This window comes from Odocoileus virginianus, chromosome 2, assembly GCF_023699985.2.
Source record: "Odocoileus virginianus isolate 20LAN1187 ecotype Illinois chromosome 2, Ovbor_1.2, whole genome shotgun sequence".
Taxonomy (NCBI): Eukaryota; Metazoa; Chordata; class Mammalia; order Artiodactyla; family Cervidae; genus Odocoileus; species Odocoileus virginianus.
Genome location: NC_069675.1, coordinates 9,971,532 through 9,986,641, shown reverse-complemented (window position 1 = coordinate 9,986,641; position 15,110 = coordinate 9,971,532). Strand labels below are relative to the sequence as shown.

Sequence of the window (15,110 nt, the reverse complement as noted above, 5' to 3'; positions counted from 1 at the left end):
TCATCTATTATTGTGGTTGTATGCTTACTGAACATCTACTACGTGCAAGATACTACCCTACATACTTTGCTTTCTCAATTTGCTTTATTCCTTGAAAGAATTCTTTTGACTTAGGAAATAGATGGACTTCAGGCTAGACATTTACAACTGGCCTCCTATTTGCATTTCATAGGGCACAAATAAGTGGGCTTCAGGCTGGATACTTAAAAGTGTTAGCATTTTCTGAGATAAGAGATAGGTGGGCTCCAGTTAAGCATTTACAATCAGCCTCCTGTTTGCCCTCTGAAAAGGAAGTAACAACAGAAACAGGGTAAATAGCCAGTGTTTGTCTCTTGTAAACATCTTAAGGTAATAGTCAAGGCAATAATCAAGGTAATAGTTATGGCAAGGACAAAGACGGGCAAAATCCTGTTTAAGTCAAGGATTAAGGGATCTCTGCTCCCCACCCCCCTTTTGGGGACAAGGGAGACACTACACATAGGCAGAGAGGCTCCTTGTGGGTCTAAAGTCAAGGTATAACTCCAGGCCATAATGAGCCTTGCTCCTCTCAGAAGCCTTCACTTCAAGATCCATCTTGGCTGAGGGGTGCGTGAGCACCCAGGAGAGGGTCCCAGGGTAGCTCAGGTGTGGAAAAAGAAACCAGATAATTGGCCAAAGGAAGACAAAGGCCCAGCAGAACTGACCTATATAAATGACTTAACCTCTTTACTGCCCTCCTCCTCCTCTCTAGGGAGGATGCCCACACCCTTTCTCTCTGTTTTGCTTCTAGCTCATCTAAACACACGGTTTCTCTGTTTGCTCTCTCACTTGTTGTTGTACTATGTCTCTAATAATAAACTTCGTACTTGCATTTACAGTTTCTGCCTCTATGACAAATGCATTTTTCACTGGGGACAAAGACCCAGGGAAAAACAGCTTTTAGCCTCTGGCCCTTGCTGGTCCGGTGGCTAGGATTCCTGGTTCTCATCCAGGCTACCTTAGTTCAGTTCCTGGGCAGGAAATTAAGATCGTACTTCATGCCACCAACTCACCGCTACCTCATCGAGATCACTATGAATTAGATCCTACTTCATTCCATTATACAAAGCTGGAATATGAGGTTCAGAGAGCTTAAATAACTGTGAACCCAAGGTTCAGTTCAGTTCAGTTCAGTTCAGTCGCTCAGTCGTGTCCGACTCTTTGCAACCCCATGAACCGCAGCTTGCCAGTCATCCCTGTCCATCACCATCTCCCAGAGTCCACCCAAACCCATGTCCCTTGTGTCCGTGATGCCATCCAACCATCTCATACTCCGTCATCCCCTTCTCCTCCTGCCCTCAATCTTTCCCAGCATCAGGGTCTTTTCAAATGAGTCATCAGGTGGCCAAAGTATTGCAGTTTCAGCTTCAACATCAGTCCTTCCAATGAACACCCAGGACTGATCTCCTTTAGGATGGACTGGTTGGATCTCCCTAAAGTTCAAGGGACTCTCAAGAGTCTTCTCCAACGCCACAGTTCAAAAGCATCAATCCTTCTGCACTCAGCTTTCCTTATAGTCCAACTCTCACATCCATACGTGACTACTGAAAAAACCATAGCCTTGACTAGATGGACCCTTGTTGGCCAAGTAATGTCTCTGCTTTTTAACATGCTGCCTGGGTTGGTCATAACTTTCCTTCCAAGGAGCGAGTGTCTTTTAATTTCATGGCTGCAATTACCATCTGCAGTGATTTTGGAGCCCAGAAAAATAAAGTCAGCCACTGTTTCCCCATCTATTTGCCATGAAGTGATGGGACTGTGGCAGGAACAGGGACCCCTTCCAGGGCCCGAAACTGGGCTCTTATCTAACACTCGGAAATGAATTGTCCGAGGAGACACATGTGCTGACAAAACAAGAGATTTTATTGGGAAAGGGCACCCGGGTGGAGAGCAGGAGGGTAAGGGAACCCAGGAGAACTGCTCTGCCGCGTGGCTCACAGTCTTGGGTTTTATGGTGATGGGATTAGTTTCTAGGTGGTCTTTGGCCAATCATTCTAATTCAGAGTCTTTCCTGGTGGCACATGTGCACCGCTCAGCCAAGATGGATGCTGGCGAGAGGGATTCTGGGAAGTGGACAGACACGCAGTGTCTTCTTTTGACCTTTCCCGAACTCTTCCGGTTGGTGGGGGCTTATTAGTTCCGCATTCCTTATCAGGATCTCCTGTCATAAAACAACTCATGCTAATAGTTAATATGGTGCCTGGCCAGGGTGGGCAGTTTCAATCAGCGTGCTTCCCTTAACAGGACCAGATGCCATGATCTTAGTTTTCTGAACTAAACCAACCTTAAAGGTTGAGCCTTAAACCAACTTTTTCACTCTCCTCTTTCACTTTCATTAAGAGGCTCTTTAGTTCTTCTTCACTTTCTGCCATAAGGGTGGTATCATCTGCATATCTGAGGTTATTGATATTTCTCCCGGCAAACTTGATTCCAGCCTGTGCTTCATCCAGCCCACTGTTTCTCATGATGTACTCTGCATAGAAATTAAATAAGCAGGGTGACAATATACAGCCTTGACGTACTCCTTTTCCTATTTGGAACCAGTCTGTTATTCCATGTCCAGCTCTAACTGTTTCTTCCTGACCTGCATACAGGTTTCTCAAGAGGCAGGTCAGGTGGTCTGGTATTCCCAACTCTTTCAGAGTTTTCCACAGTTTATTGTGATCCACACAGTCAAAGGCTCTGGCATAGTCAATAAAGCAGAAATAGATGTCTTTTTGGAACTCTCTTGCTTTTTCGATGATCCAGCGGATGTTGGCAATTTGATCTCTGATTCCTCTGCCTTTACATAGCCAATAAACTAGAATTTGATAATAGGCTTGTCTGACTCCAAAGTTCATTCTCTTAATCATTATACTGATTTCTTCCTGAATTCTCACATACAGTTGTTCATCAGTTCCTTTAAATTTCATTAATGAAATGTTTCTTGAGTCAGTTCTTCCCTTACTTTGTTCACTACTCTGTTCAGACATGTATCCCGTGTACACACTACATGTATATACATGTATAGTGCTTTTTTCTAATTATAAATGTGATATATATTGGCTGTAAGAAAATTCATTACACAAAATACTAAGGAATATTTTAAAAGAAGAAAAAAAGGAAAGAAAACTCACTACAGATGTGGATAGCGCAAGTCCCCCAACTCCAAGGCTCAAGGATAATCACCATTAACCGTTTAGTATACATTCCTTAGTTTTTTCTACTAATGTAGTAGCATATTATGCTTTTAAAAATGGAATCACAGGTGCCTCGTTATGGCAGTGGGTAGCACGTCAGTCTCATAAAATGTGCTCAGTCCAATCTGACTCTTTGTGACCTCATGGACTCCAGCCCATCAGGTTCCTCTATCGGTGGAATTTTCCAGGCAAGAATACTGAAGTGGGTTGCCATTTCATCCTCCAGGGGACCTTCCCAACTCAGGGATGGAACCCAAGTCTCCTACATCTCCTGCACTGGCTGGTGAATTCTTTACCACTGAGACATGGATTATCTTACACACGTTTTATACAAAGTTCAAAAGGCACAAAAGGGTATATTATGAAGAATAAGTCTCCCTTCACCCTTGTTCTCCCAACCATCCATTGGAACAGCTGTCACTAATTTCTTAGGTCACCTTCTGGGGACCCATTTCTTTTAATAGCACCACAGCTTCCCACTATGATGTATCAAATCCCTGTACCAAATTATTTTGGTTTTTCTTTAGATTGTTTCCAATACTTATTACCCACTAGGATCTAAATCCCACGTCTATCTTTATCAATCACAGATTAACTCTTAGCTTGTACCATAATTCACCTATCCACGTCTCTACTGATAAAGAATTGAGGCTTAAATACCGTCTGCCCTCCTTGTAACTTGTGCTGTTAAGCCCTCCTTCATTTTGCTGGCAAATAGTTTGTTAAGTGCTCCTCCACAAAACGGTAAGCTCCTCAAAGGCAGAGAGGAGTATTCATATTTATCTTTGTATTATCATAGCCTAGCCCCGAATTTGGTCCCGGAACATATAGATACGTTCAAAACGCTTGCGTGTAATAATAATTGAATCTCCGGCGCTGAGTTTGTATACCGATTGTGGGGCTGCGGAGAGAGCGGAAAACCCTCCCGGCCTCAAAGAGCCCGGAACTATTGTTGGAAGGACCCTTGTTTCTCCCGGGGAGGATTTTTAGTCGCAAAGCGTGCCCCGCACAAACATGGTTCCTATGCACCGGAAGTACCCGGTTATTTGCTGGGATAAGTTCTTCCGCGGGGCGGAAAAGGTATGTCTGAACGTGTTTCGACTATTTACAGCCCCCTTTCCTTGCAGGGCCCCATGAGTAAGCTGTGGCGGCGCGGGAGCACCTCTGGGGCTATGGAGGCCCCTGAGCCTGGTAAGCGTGGATCTATAAGGCAAGTTAGGCCTTCGCATAAAAGCGGTCTCTTTCTTGATCCTTTGAGCTTCCCCCGGGTACTTCGCTACAGGTGGGAAGCAAAAAGGCGGGGCTTTTGTTATGGTAATACCAGAATACTGCGGGGACTATAGGACTCTTCGGGGGTACTGGGCTTTTCTTGTCCCGCTCCCATACATCTTTGACAGGCTCTCCTTCTGCAGGGGAAGCCCTGGAGTTGAGTCTGGCGGGTGCCCACGGCCACGGAGTGCACAAGAAAAAGCACAAGAAACACAAGAAGAAACACAAGAAAAAACACTACCAGGAAGAGGAGGTTGGACCAACGCAGCCGTCTCCTGCCAAGCCCCAGCTCAAACTCAAAATCAAGTTGGGCGGGCAGGTCTTGGGCACCAAGAGGTAAGGCCAAGAGAGACAAGGTTTTACTTGGGGGACTTTAGAAGCAGGCAGAGACAGAAGGAGAAACTGGCTGCAGTTTTCAGAAGACAGAGAATGGATGCTGTGACTTCAGGGCCCAGGTTAATGTAGCTAGAACCCAAGAGGGCGTAGGGAAGACGATGTACTGAGCAGGAGACACTTGCTCAGCTTACAGAGTGGTTGCTTCTCTGCAGTGTTCCTACCTTCACTGTGATCCCTGAAGGTCCTCGCTCACCATCTCCCCTTATGGTTGTGGACAATGAAGAGGAACCTGTGGAAGGAGTCCCCCTTGAGCAGTACCGTGCCTGGCTGGGTGAGAAGGATCTAGAGGTGGGGAAGCTGGGTTTCTCATTATACCTGGTTAAGGGAAGAGGGTTCTTTCAGAGGAAGGTGAGAATTTTGCTTGTCCCAGTATTAACTTGGACAAATTAAGGTTCCCAATCTGAACAATTCTACTTTTAGCTCTCCAACTTTACTTTCCAGATGAAGACAGTAATCTGTCCCCCTCCCCACTGCGGGACCTGTCCGGAGGGTTAGGAGGGCAGGAGGAAGAGGAAGAACAGAGGTGGCTGGATGCCTTGGAGAAGGGGGAGCTGGATGATAATGGAGATCTCAAGAAGGAGATCAATGAACGGCTGCTCACTGCTCGACAGGTAAGTAGGTTCATTCTTTATTCGTTTGCCAAATTGATACTGAGAACTTTCCCTGTCTGGAGGACTTTGCAAGGCAGCAGGGATATCAGCAGTGGAGAAAAGACAGACAAGGTTTCTGTCCTCATGGAGCTAGTATTGTGTAGTAAATAATTTTGAAAAACTGGGTGATGAAATAGAAAGTAGAAAACAAACAACATTAGATAGGGCAGTCTGGAGAGACCTCTCTAAAAACATGTTTCCAATACCAGGGAAGCTTTCCAGGCAGAGAGACCAGCAAGGGCAAAGACCCTGAGAGCAGAACATGCCTAATCACGGTCAAGCAGAAGAATAAATGTGACTATGACAAAAAGGTGGTATGCAGAGAAGTGATATGTTTGGTTTATATTTCAGTAGATTACTTTGGTTTCTTAGTGGTGGTAAACGATAGAAACAAGACCAGATAGGAAGCTATTGAAGTAGTCAGGTAAGAGATGGTGGTGGCTTGAACCAAGGTGAAATGAGTTGGAGAAACCAGACGGATTCTGGATATATTTAGGAAACAGACACTTGTTGGGGGAAGGAAGGAATCAAAGATAACCCTGACTTTTTGACTTGAGCAATTATCCAGTTGATGCTATCCATTGGGATTCAAAGATTGAAAACAACAAAAAGGCCTCCAGAGAACTAGTACAGAGTTTTGGGACTCAGGGCAGGAAGGTAACGTTACTAAAGCATTTGTCCTTGAGGGTCAAGGATCTAAAGCTGAAAGTCTGGAGACCTGAGAGGAGGCAGTATGAAAGGCTCCTGGAGACTGTGCTCATTGGACTCTTTTCTCAAGGCCTGCTCCTCAAGACCCTGCTTTCCTTGTCCCCACTCCCCCTCCCTCTTCTGGGGGAACTCACTTCTCTATTTGCTGACATCTCTATATCTCCCTAGCGAGCTCTGCTGCAGAAGGCTCGAAGTCAGCCTTCCCCGATGCTGTCACTACCTGTGGCTGGGGGCTGCCCGGCCCCCGCTCTCACCGAAGAAATGCTGCTGAAGCGTGAGGAGCGGGCACGGAAGAGGCGGCTGCAGGCAGCTCGGCGGGCTGAGGAGCACAAGAACCAGACTATTGAGCGCCTCACCAAGACTGCAGCGCCCAGTGGGCGGGGAGGCCGAGGGGCCTCACGGGGCGAGCGGCGGGGAGGGCGGGCCGTGGCCCCAGCCCCCATGGTGCGCTACAGCAGCGGGGCACAGGGTTCCACCCTTTCCTTCCCGCCTGGCGTCCCTGCCCCCGCGCCTGTGTCTCAGCGGCCATCCCCATCTGGCCCGCCTCCTCGATGCTCTGTCCCCGGCTGTCCCCATCCGCGCCGCTATGCCTGCTCGCGCACGGGCCAGGCACTCTGCAGCCTTCAGTGCTACCGCATCAATTTGCAGATGCGGCTAGGTGGGCCTGAGGGCCCCGGGTCCCCACTTCTGGCTACTTAAGGCCCTCATCCAACCTGGACTCTGAGCCTTCTCCTCTGCCCCTTGTTTTCAGTGTCCCCCATTTTATTAAATTTCATCCTGTGCCTTGACTTGTACAGAATTGGGGGGATGGAGTGTGGGTAGGCCAATTCCCCATACACACAGCTTGCCCCCTTCCCCCGCCCGCTGCTTGCATTGGTGCCGGGAAACGTCCACCAGGCCCTAGAATAGCAGCCGGTCCGCGCCCACCCAGACTCCAGCGGACTCTCGGGACTCCGCCGCTCCAACTGGGATTACCTGGCGTGGTCAAGCGTTTGGCGTCATTCAGAAAATAGGGCTCAAGCCAGTCAGCGGGAACTTTGCTGTCCCGGGCGGCCGTTCATTGGTTGATAACGCAAACCCTGTTCTGTTGTCCATATTGGCTGTTGTCGCTGTCAGTCACAGCCGTGGGTCGAACCTTCCCCACTCTTTTGTCTGTGCAAGCTCCTGTTGTCTGGGAGAGTGGCGGACGTGCTGCTGTAGATTGGTCACAGGGAGAAGCCTGTGATCTTTCCTATTGGCCCATCTGTCCGAGGGTGATGCGGATTGGTGGGACGGAACAACCTGGGTGCTAGTTGGCAGAGCTCTCGCTGGATGGAAGGTCCGGTCGCAGAGTGATGGTGGCGGCAGAGAAGATGGGCCGGGCAGGGACCATGGCGGTGGAGGCAGAGGTGGCAGGGGCGGGGCAGCTGGCGGTAGAGGAGACTGTGGTCTTCAGGGAGCTGTAGGTGGAGGCATGGCTCGGGCTACCGGCGGGAACGGCAGCGAGGAGGCCTGGGGGGCACTTCGGGTGCGGCAACAGCAGGTATCCCAACAGCTCCAAAAGCCTATCACGACAGCCATTTATTTCTCCTTCCCCATTCCTTGCCCCTGCCTTTTGGCGGGTGGCGGAGGAACTCTCGGAGCCAAAGGTACTGTGAAATTCCTAGATATGGCCCTTCTACTCTGTGTAAACTTTGTAATGTAGGTGCTGTTGACTTTTGCCTGCAGCTTCATAGATCCCATTCCTTAGCTGCAGTGGAAGCTTGCAGTGGCTCTCCAGTGACCAGAGGCATAGTGAGGCCCCAGGGAGGTTCCTTCTGTCTTGCAACAATTATTTGTGATGTTTTTCTATGTGCCTATTGTCACAACAGAGTCTGGCAGCGTCTTCTCTTGAGGGAGCAATTTGGAGAAGAGATGGAACCCAGAATCACGCCGTGGATGCCATCCTTTATCATCCACAGCAATCCCATCTGGTTGGGAACCCTGCTCTGGGTCTCATATTGCTCCTCTTCTACCCTAGGAAGCCTGAGACCCAGGGGTGGAAAGATCCAGCTTAGGAGTGGGGATTGGCAGACCACAGGGAATGATAATGCAGACAGCTTTGGAAATTACCTAAACTCCTTACCCATTGTCTGAGACTTTGCGATAGCCCAGTCTTCTGACTTCTGCCAAAACACTCCCTTAACATTAAACACCCTTGGGAGCCAGGCTTGAATGTGAGAGAAGTCTCCTATATGCAGAGCTGAAATCTGCCTTTTTGTATGCCCACACCTTGCATCTTAGTCTCTAGACTGATTCTTGCTATTCCAAATCCTCTTCCATGCTAGCAGCCCTTCAGATATTTGAACACTCTCAGTATCACTTTTTCCTCTCCCCATAGATTTCTGAGCTAACTTGGCACACAGGATGGGCTCATGTATGTGTATGCAGGGGGTGGGGGTGGACAGTGCCTTGGACTGTAATCTCCCTTGGTTTTAAGCGCTTCCTTGCTCCCAGCTTCGAGAGCTGTGCCCAGGAGTGAACAACCAGCCCTACCTCTGTGAGAGTGGTCACTGCTGTGGGGAGACTGGCTGCTGCACGTACTACTATGAGCTCTGGTGTGAGTCTTCACGGGGGCTCTTTTGTTCTTCTGCCCACCCGCCTTTGGACTTCAGCCTTCAAGGACCCTTCTCTGCATAGGAGGTATCTAAGTCTCTTCCTCCTCGCCTCCTGCAGGGTTCTGGCTGCTCTGGACTGTCCTCATTCTCTTTAGCTGCTGTTGCGCCTTCCGCCATCGACGAGCTAAACTCCGCCTGCAGCAGCAGCAGCGGCAGCGTGAGATCAACTTGTTGGCCTACCATGGGGCATGCCATGGGGCTGGCCCTGTCCCTGCTGGCTCACTGCTTGACCTTCGTGAGTGACTTGAGGCTCTGGCCTCGCAGTGGTCCCTCCCAAACCAGGAGGTTTGCTTCATTCCACACTCCCTTTTCAGAGATTTCAAAGTACACTTTTCCCTCATAGGAAAGACACCACCACCCCACCCCTGGTTGCCTTCTATCAACCATACCATTCTTTCCTGCAGGCCTCCTCAGCGCCTTCAAACCCCCAGCCTATGAGGATGTGGTTCACCGCCCAGGCACACCGCCGCCTCCTTACACTGCAGCCACAGGCTGCCCCTCGACGGCTTCCAGTCAATGCACCTGCTGCTCCTCCGCTTCCAGCTGTCCTGCCCACCATGAGGGAACAAATGTGGAAGATGTTTTCTCCCACCAGAGTGCCCCTCCTCATCAGGAGGGTGAGCTTGGGGCAGGAGTGAGCCCTGCCCCCACACCCCCCTCCTGCCGCTATCGCCGCCTGACTGGTGACTCAGGTATTGAGCTCTGCCCTTGTCCTGACTCCAGCGAGGGTGAGCCAGTCAAGGAGGCTAGGGTTAGTGCCACCCTACGAGAGGTGGAGGACCAGTCCCCTTGTGCACAGCCCCTAAATCCAGCACCCCAAGTCTCTCCTGCGGGGCTGGCTTCCAGTGAAGGGGACATCCCATAAGCAATTTTGGGAGGCGTGGGGTGGGTTACCTGCCCACCAGAAAGCCCTGTTCCCAACTCCCTGGGTTCTCGGCCTCTCCCTGCCCTTCTAGAATCTGAAAAGGCTGGAGTCCTGAGAAGGGTGGTGTTTGGGGGACTGTGCAAGCTCTATCCCCCAAGACATACCCAGGAGCCTTTGATCTCATTAAAGAGATATGAAGCAGCTGCTTGTGGATTTGGGTGGACTAGTGCTCGGCTGACTGCATTGCACTTGACCTGACTAGGTTTGGCAGGGACAGTCAGTGGCCACTTTTTCCACCTTCTCTGAAGGAGAGCAGCCCTAAGGCCTGGACTGAGTTAAGACCTCTTGGTGAGGCAAAGCTGGCAAAAGCAATGGAGTCTGGCATGGTTTTCCCATTTATTTAGAAAAATAGACTCTGAATTCACATTCACCCCAGGGCTATGTGGGATGTCGGTTAGGAGACACCTGAGATGAGCTGAGGAGGGTTTGAAGCACTGGTATCTGACAGCTAGGGGCAGAAGTGAGAGACCTGTCCCTCTAGTCCAGAATGGAATAAGCAGGCTGGTTTCTCCTCTCACGCTCCCCCTTCAGTAGTCTTCAGCCATGGCCAGTAGGACAAGGCTGGTCCAGCCCTGGAAAGGGCGGCAGCCCATGCCTCGCCCGTCCTGGTCACTGTACTGCTCCCACAGGAAGCCTGTGGCCTGGTACTGCCGTCTCACATTGCCCACCAGATTGGCGCGGAGCTCTCTGTGGAGCCTGGCAGCACGGGCCTGGTGGGGACCCTCCAGATGCCCGTAGTAGTGCAGAGCCCCCAGTGCCAGGTAGTTGACATTGAGCCACACAGCCCCTCGCCAGTAGGGAGGATCATGCTCTGAATTGCGCTGGCTGTAAAAGGGGCTGGACGCTGCAAGAGAGCGCAAACCAAAGGGGCTCCAGAGTTGACGCCGATCAGCTAGAACATCCAGCATGGGTCCAAGGCGAGGTGAATTGGGGTCCAGCAGCTGCAGCAGAAAGGGGAAAAGACTGACGTAGCCCAAGGCATCCACAAACTGTAAGTGAGGGTGGGGCCGGCCCACCACCCGCATCAGCCCCTGAGGGGGCCGAGGCTTCAGCTGCACCGCTTTTGTATGGTTCCCAAAGTCTGCAAAGACTCCCAGCTCTGGGGCCCAGTGCAGCTCATCCAGGCTCTCCTCTGCTTCCAGGGAGGCAGCCAGCAGGCCCAGCTCTGTAGCCGCCTCAGCCTCTCCCAACTGCTCGGCTAGCCGCTTCAGCACACGGGAACCCAGGGCCACCCAGCACCACAGATCCAGGTGCCGCTCACTGGCCGAAGGGTGTGAAGCCCGGGGGTAGTCATCCAGGCCCGAAGGCAGCGTCTTGGGGTTTAGTAGGGTTGGCAAGGCTGGGTCCCGGCCGCGCCAGCGGTAAGATAGTGGTACTGGCCCTGCCTGGCTGTGATGAAGCCAGGAGAACCAGGCACGCAGGCGAGGGAAGGCCCTGCGGAGGAAGGCCAAGTCGGCAGGGTCACCACCGTCTAGCATGTGGGCTACAGGCAAAAGCAGAGTTGGAGGGTTGGCATGGGCTGTCCTTTGCACCAGGAACTCTGAGGGCACCCGGGCTCGGGCCTCATCCCCCAGCACCTGCTCCCGCCCAATCCAGCCATCGGCATTAAGCAGCCCCAGCCAGTGGCCTATGGCTTCCCGGGTGAGCTGGGGATCCCACCGTTGGATCACCAGCTGGTGAAAGCCCTCATCCCAAAGGAAGCCTCTTGGGAAGAATGACCGAGAGGGCACTGCTGTGAAAAGAGGGACAGATGGAAAGAGGACTGGGTCCACCTTCTGCTCAGACCCCTCAACCTCCATGTCTGGCAACACCAGACCCTGTCCATAGAAGTAGCCAATCCCACCAAGAAGGCCACTGAGGGCAGCCTGACCCAAAGCCTGCTCCTCAGGGCTCAGGCCCTTCTCCTTTAGCCGGAAGGTCTTTTCAAAGCGCTCTCTAAAGGCTTCAGCATGGTTTTCCAGGGTGTGGGTCAGCAGGCTGCCTGCCAGCTGCTCTGGGGCTTGGCTGCCTCCTGTCCGGGCACTGCCTGATTCAAACACCAACTCCACAGAAAAGGGGACTTTCAGTGTCACCTGTTGTATCAAAAACTGCCCTTGTCCCTGTCCTTGCCCACTCGGGCCTCTGTCGTCCCACTTCAGAGATCCTGGCAAGCCGAGGTAGCGTTCAGGGGAAGCCCCGGGGGGCCGATGCTGAAACCAGTGATTTAGGCGACTCTTCACCATCTCTGTCAGCAAGGGAAGTCCTGGGTTGGAGGACCAGAAGACATTGTAGCTTGAAAAGAAGAAGATAAACGGAAATATTATGCAGGAGGAAGCAGTGAGGACTATAAAGAGAAACGAGGTGATGAGGAGTCAGGATGGGAGGGTCTTGGCAATGCAGAGAACACAGGGCCTAGTGAGAAGGGAAATGCCTGGTGAAAAGAGGGTAGGGTTGAGGAGATGGAAATCAGACTAAGTCAGCATCCATACCACCCCTCCCACCATCCCATACGCTCTTCCCCCAGTTACCTGCCATACTTGGGGGTGGTATCTCCTGGACTGGTTGGTGCCAGAAGTGTAAAGCGGAAGTCACCAAGCTCACTGGTGTGCCCACTGATGAACTTCAACTGCCCCTTAGACCCAACCTCTGGCACAAGGACTTCTTTGCCGTCTGTTACCACATAGAAGAACAGGGACACCAGAGGGTGGGCAGAGGTACCTGAGGCCTGGGTGGCCAATGCGGAGAGAAAAACACAGCATGAGGTTAGCAGGCCTTCCCCTGAGAAGCAGCCTTAGGGAGGGGGACGGCAGGGGAGAACAACATACATCTAGCACTGTCAAGGGTCACTGAGAGGAAGCACCAGTGGGATAAAGAGCTATGCGCAGCTCTGGGAAATAATAGTACTTCTGTGCCATGTACTGTGCGAACTCTCCATATTACTGGTATTTCCTTTAATCCTTAACAGTTCTGTGAATTAGGTGCTATTTTTATTTACAGCTTACAAAGAAAACCAAGGCTCAGAAAAAAGAGATGGTCATACAGGCAAGTGTTTAAGGCACGCAGCAAACTCGGAGCCCCTTCTGTTTACCCCCACTTTATCCTGCATTTGCAGGCGGCAAAGAAAGGGTGGAGGAAGGCTGGGCTGGGGGAGGGGTGTCCTGAGGGCCCTGACCTGAGGCTCTACAGTCACTCTCCAGCTCCAGTCCCCTCCGTGCTGACCCCCAGGCCTCTTGACGAACTCAGTGGTGAGCCTTAAGGCCCCATCCTGGATGTGTTGCCGCCCGAAGGAGACACCGTCGTGGAACTCCCAGCCATAGGGACCCACGCCGTCCCCCTGCTCACACGTGTGCCTGAGCTTAGGGGTCCCTGGGGTGGTGCCTTGCTGCGCCCACATCAGTCCTGGGGGTAGAATGGCCACGTAAGTCAGAGAGCTCTTGTCCCTCTGGGTCGCCGATTACTTTAGGGTCATCCCTCCTCATAACTCTCCTGAACCACTCCTCACCACCCTTGATCTGGCGCGAAGCTGGGGCTCCCAGATTAAATGCCCGCCTGCCTGCCCGCCCCGGGTCCAGGTTACCGGTGAGGAGGGGCTGCGGGCTTCGGGTCTTCATGCCGAAGTAGACGTGAGGGCGGTAGGTGCCCCAGAAGAGGTCCGGAGCCACGGCAGGGCTGGAAGAGTCGGGAGGCAGCGCCGGCGGCGCGGAGTGCAGCATGACAGCCCGCCGCGCACGGTACCACGCCAGAAGCCAGCGACCGGACAGGCCCAGGACCAGAGACAGGACCACTACGGCCAGAGCCGCGCCCCCAGCCCTGCCGCCCCGGCCATCCCGCCGTGCGGGGCCTCCCCGAGTCGCCCTCTCTGCCGTGCGCGCTCCGTCTGCCGGCGCTCCGCGGCGCCGCCGCTCGCCCCGAGCCATCCTTGCACAGAAATCGTCGTCGCGGGGACCCGGGAAGATGGCAACAGAGCCCGGGCCTGCTTTGCCTGCTAGCCTTGAGCGGCGCCGGGGGCGACCACCGATGTGTCAGCCGCCTCTGCCCGCCGGTGCCTAGAGCTCGGCTTCCGCCTCCTCCCGGAAGTCCCGCCCCGCCACGTCAGGTTAAGCTCCACGACCGGGAAAGGCTGTCGCCCTCGTGGCGTAAAGTTGATCTCGGAGGTGGGCCTCCTGAGCTGTGTCCACTGGTTCAGCGTTTATTTGGCCTTCTCAGAGTTCACAGGCTAGTAGGAAAAACCAACCTCACAGTTGTCTCTTTTCCCCTTTTAGTGAATTCTATATATTAAGAGCCTGAGACGCCATCTTGTTTTACTTTTAGCCTCTCCTCACAGCGCCCCAATCTAGTGGCTGAAAACCGTGGCCTAGAAAGTTCAATAAGCTGGCCCTGGCCACAGAGCTAAGTGGCTAGCTTGGAACCTAGGTGTATCTGAATTAGACTGCACCATATTGTCCACATACCTATGCCTTTTTTCCTAGTGAAATGGAGTGGATACAAGAGCATCTTTCCCAGCAGTGTCTTTAAGCCTCCCTCTGACGTTTGCTGTGGCATCTCCAGTCTAGGGTTCTTAATTTAGATGAACCCTAAAAGGACCATAATGGTGCTGTGTACACTTTTTTTTTTTTTTTTTTTTTTTTAGCCTTTTCTACAACCCAAGAAGCAAAGGTGCTTACGGGAAAGATTGCTTATGTCCAGGTCAGGAAAGGCTGTAGCAAAGAGGTGGCATCTGCACTTGATGTTGACGTAGAGTCAAGGTTACATTAAAAATATATATATATATTTTTGGCTGTCGTGGGTCTTCCTTGCTGCACACGGATTTTCTCCAGTTGTGAGTAGGGGCTGCTCTTCATCGTGATGCATGGGTTCTCACTGCTCTGGCTTCTCTTACTGTGCAGCTGGGGCTCTAAAGTGCAGGCTCAGTAGTACTTGTGGTGCAAGCGCTTAGTTGGCTGGGGCATGTGAGATCTTCCCAGACCAAGGATTGAAGCCGAGTCCCTTGCATTCCAAGGTGGATTCTTAACCACTGGACCATGAGGGAAGCCCTACTCTTTTTATTTTTTCTTGTAAGAGGGCTTTAGGGGAAAAAAAAATTATTTGGTTGTACCAGGTCTTACTTGCAGCATGCAAACTCTTAATTGCTGCATGTAGTATCTAGTTCTTTGACCAGGGATCGAACCCAGGCCCCCTGCCTCAGGAGCAAGGAGTCAACCACTGGCCCACTGAATAAGTCCCAAGGTTACATTTGATGATGGTTCAGAAATGTCACTTAGATTTCATAGTTACTTCTCACCAACAGCTCAGCATAAAAGGTGTTTTCATAAAGTACAAATTTCTATCATCCTCTAAAAAAACCCTAATC

At 51.8% G+C, this 15,110-nt stretch overlaps 3 protein-coding genes across 5 annotated transcripts; 2 read left to right on the top strand and 1 right to left on the bottom strand.

Moving 5' to 3' along the window:
* Positions 1-4,261: 4,261 nt before the first annotated feature.
* Positions 4,262-7,003, top strand: INO80B (INO80 complex subunit B). The gene is made up of 5 exons (XM_020895732.2): positions 4,262-4,388; positions 4,610-4,802; positions 5,015-5,133; positions 5,304-5,473; positions 6,389-7,003. The coding sequence occupies exons 1-5, from the start codon at positions 4,280-4,282 to the stop codon at positions 6,917-6,919; spliced, it is 1,122 nt and encodes a 373-aa protein (XP_020751391.1). The 5' UTR covers positions 4,262-4,279; the 3' UTR covers positions 6,920-7,003.
* Positions 7,004-7,459: 456 nt separating this feature from the next.
* Positions 7,460-9,922, top strand: WBP1 (WW domain binding protein 1). Of its 3 annotated transcripts, XM_020895745.2 has the most exons (5): positions 7,585-7,742; positions 8,071-8,172; positions 8,696-8,798; positions 8,915-9,091; positions 9,261-9,922. In XM_020895745.2, the coding sequence occupies exons 1-5, from the start codon at positions 7,674-7,676 to the stop codon at positions 9,719-9,721; spliced, it is 912 nt and encodes a 303-aa protein (XP_020751404.2). In that variant the 5' UTR covers positions 7,585-7,673; the 3' UTR covers positions 9,722-9,922. The 3 variants fall into 3 exon arrangements, with proteins under 3 accessions (XP_070332087.1, XP_020751410.2, XP_020751404.2); XM_070475986.1 differs by lacking the exon at positions 8,071-8,172 and having other exon boundaries at positions 7,460-7,848; positions 8,679-8,798; XM_020895751.2 differs by lacking the exon at positions 8,071-8,172 and having other exon boundaries at positions 7,461-7,742.
* A 183-nt stretch (positions 9,923-10,105) lies between these two features.
* On the bottom strand, positions 10,106-13,834 carry MOGS (mannosyl-oligosaccharide glucosidase). The gene is made up of 4 exons (XM_020895719.2): positions 13,338-13,834; positions 12,933-13,159; positions 12,289-12,485; positions 10,106-12,052 (listed from the first exon to the last, which is right to left on the bottom strand). Exons 1-4 carry the CDS (start codon positions 13,675-13,677, stop codon positions 10,309-10,311), a joined length of 2,508 nt encoding a protein of 835 aa, XP_020751378.2. The 5' UTR covers positions 13,678-13,834; the 3' UTR covers positions 10,106-10,308.
* Between the last annotated feature and the right edge of the window lie 1,276 nt (positions 13,835-15,110).

Bases quoted from the DNA above. Each gene is read 5' to 3' on its own strand.
- WBP1 (XM_070475986.1), top strand. From the start codon at position 7,674: ATGGCTCGGGCTACCGGCGGGAACGGCAGCGAGGAGGCCTGGGGGGCA. The intron at 8,799-8,914 runs GTGAGTCTTCAC...CGCCTCCTGCAG, and splicing joins GTACTACTATGAGCTCTGGT to GGTTCTGGCTGCTCTGGACT. The intron at 9,092-9,260 runs GTGAGTGACTTG...TCTTTCCTGCAG, and splicing joins TGGCTCACTGCTTGACCTTC to GCCTCCTCAGCGCCTTCAAA.
- MOGS (XM_020895719.2), bottom strand. From the start codon at position 13,677: ATGGCTCGGGGCGAGCGGCGGCGCCGCGGAGCGCCGGCAGACGGAGCG. The intron at 13,160-13,337 runs GTAACCTGGACC...TTCTACCCCCAG, and splicing joins CCCGCAGCCCCTCCTCACCG to GACTGATGTGGGCGCAGCAA. The intron at 12,053-12,288 runs GTAACTGGGGGA...CTTCTTTTCAAG, and splicing joins ACCACCCCCAAGTATGGCAG to CTACAATGTCTTCTGGTCCT.
- INO80B (XM_020895732.2), top strand. From the start codon at position 4,280: ATGTCTGAACGTGTTTCGACTATTTACAGCCCCCTTTCCTTGCAGGGC. The intron at 4,389-4,609 runs GTAAGCGTGGAT...CTCCTTCTGCAG, and splicing joins TATGGAGGCCCCTGAGCCTG to GGGAAGCCCTGGAGTTGAGT. The intron at 5,474-6,388 runs GTAAGTAGGTTC...ATATCTCCCTAG, and splicing joins GGCTGCTCACTGCTCGACAG to CGAGCTCTGCTGCAGAAGGC.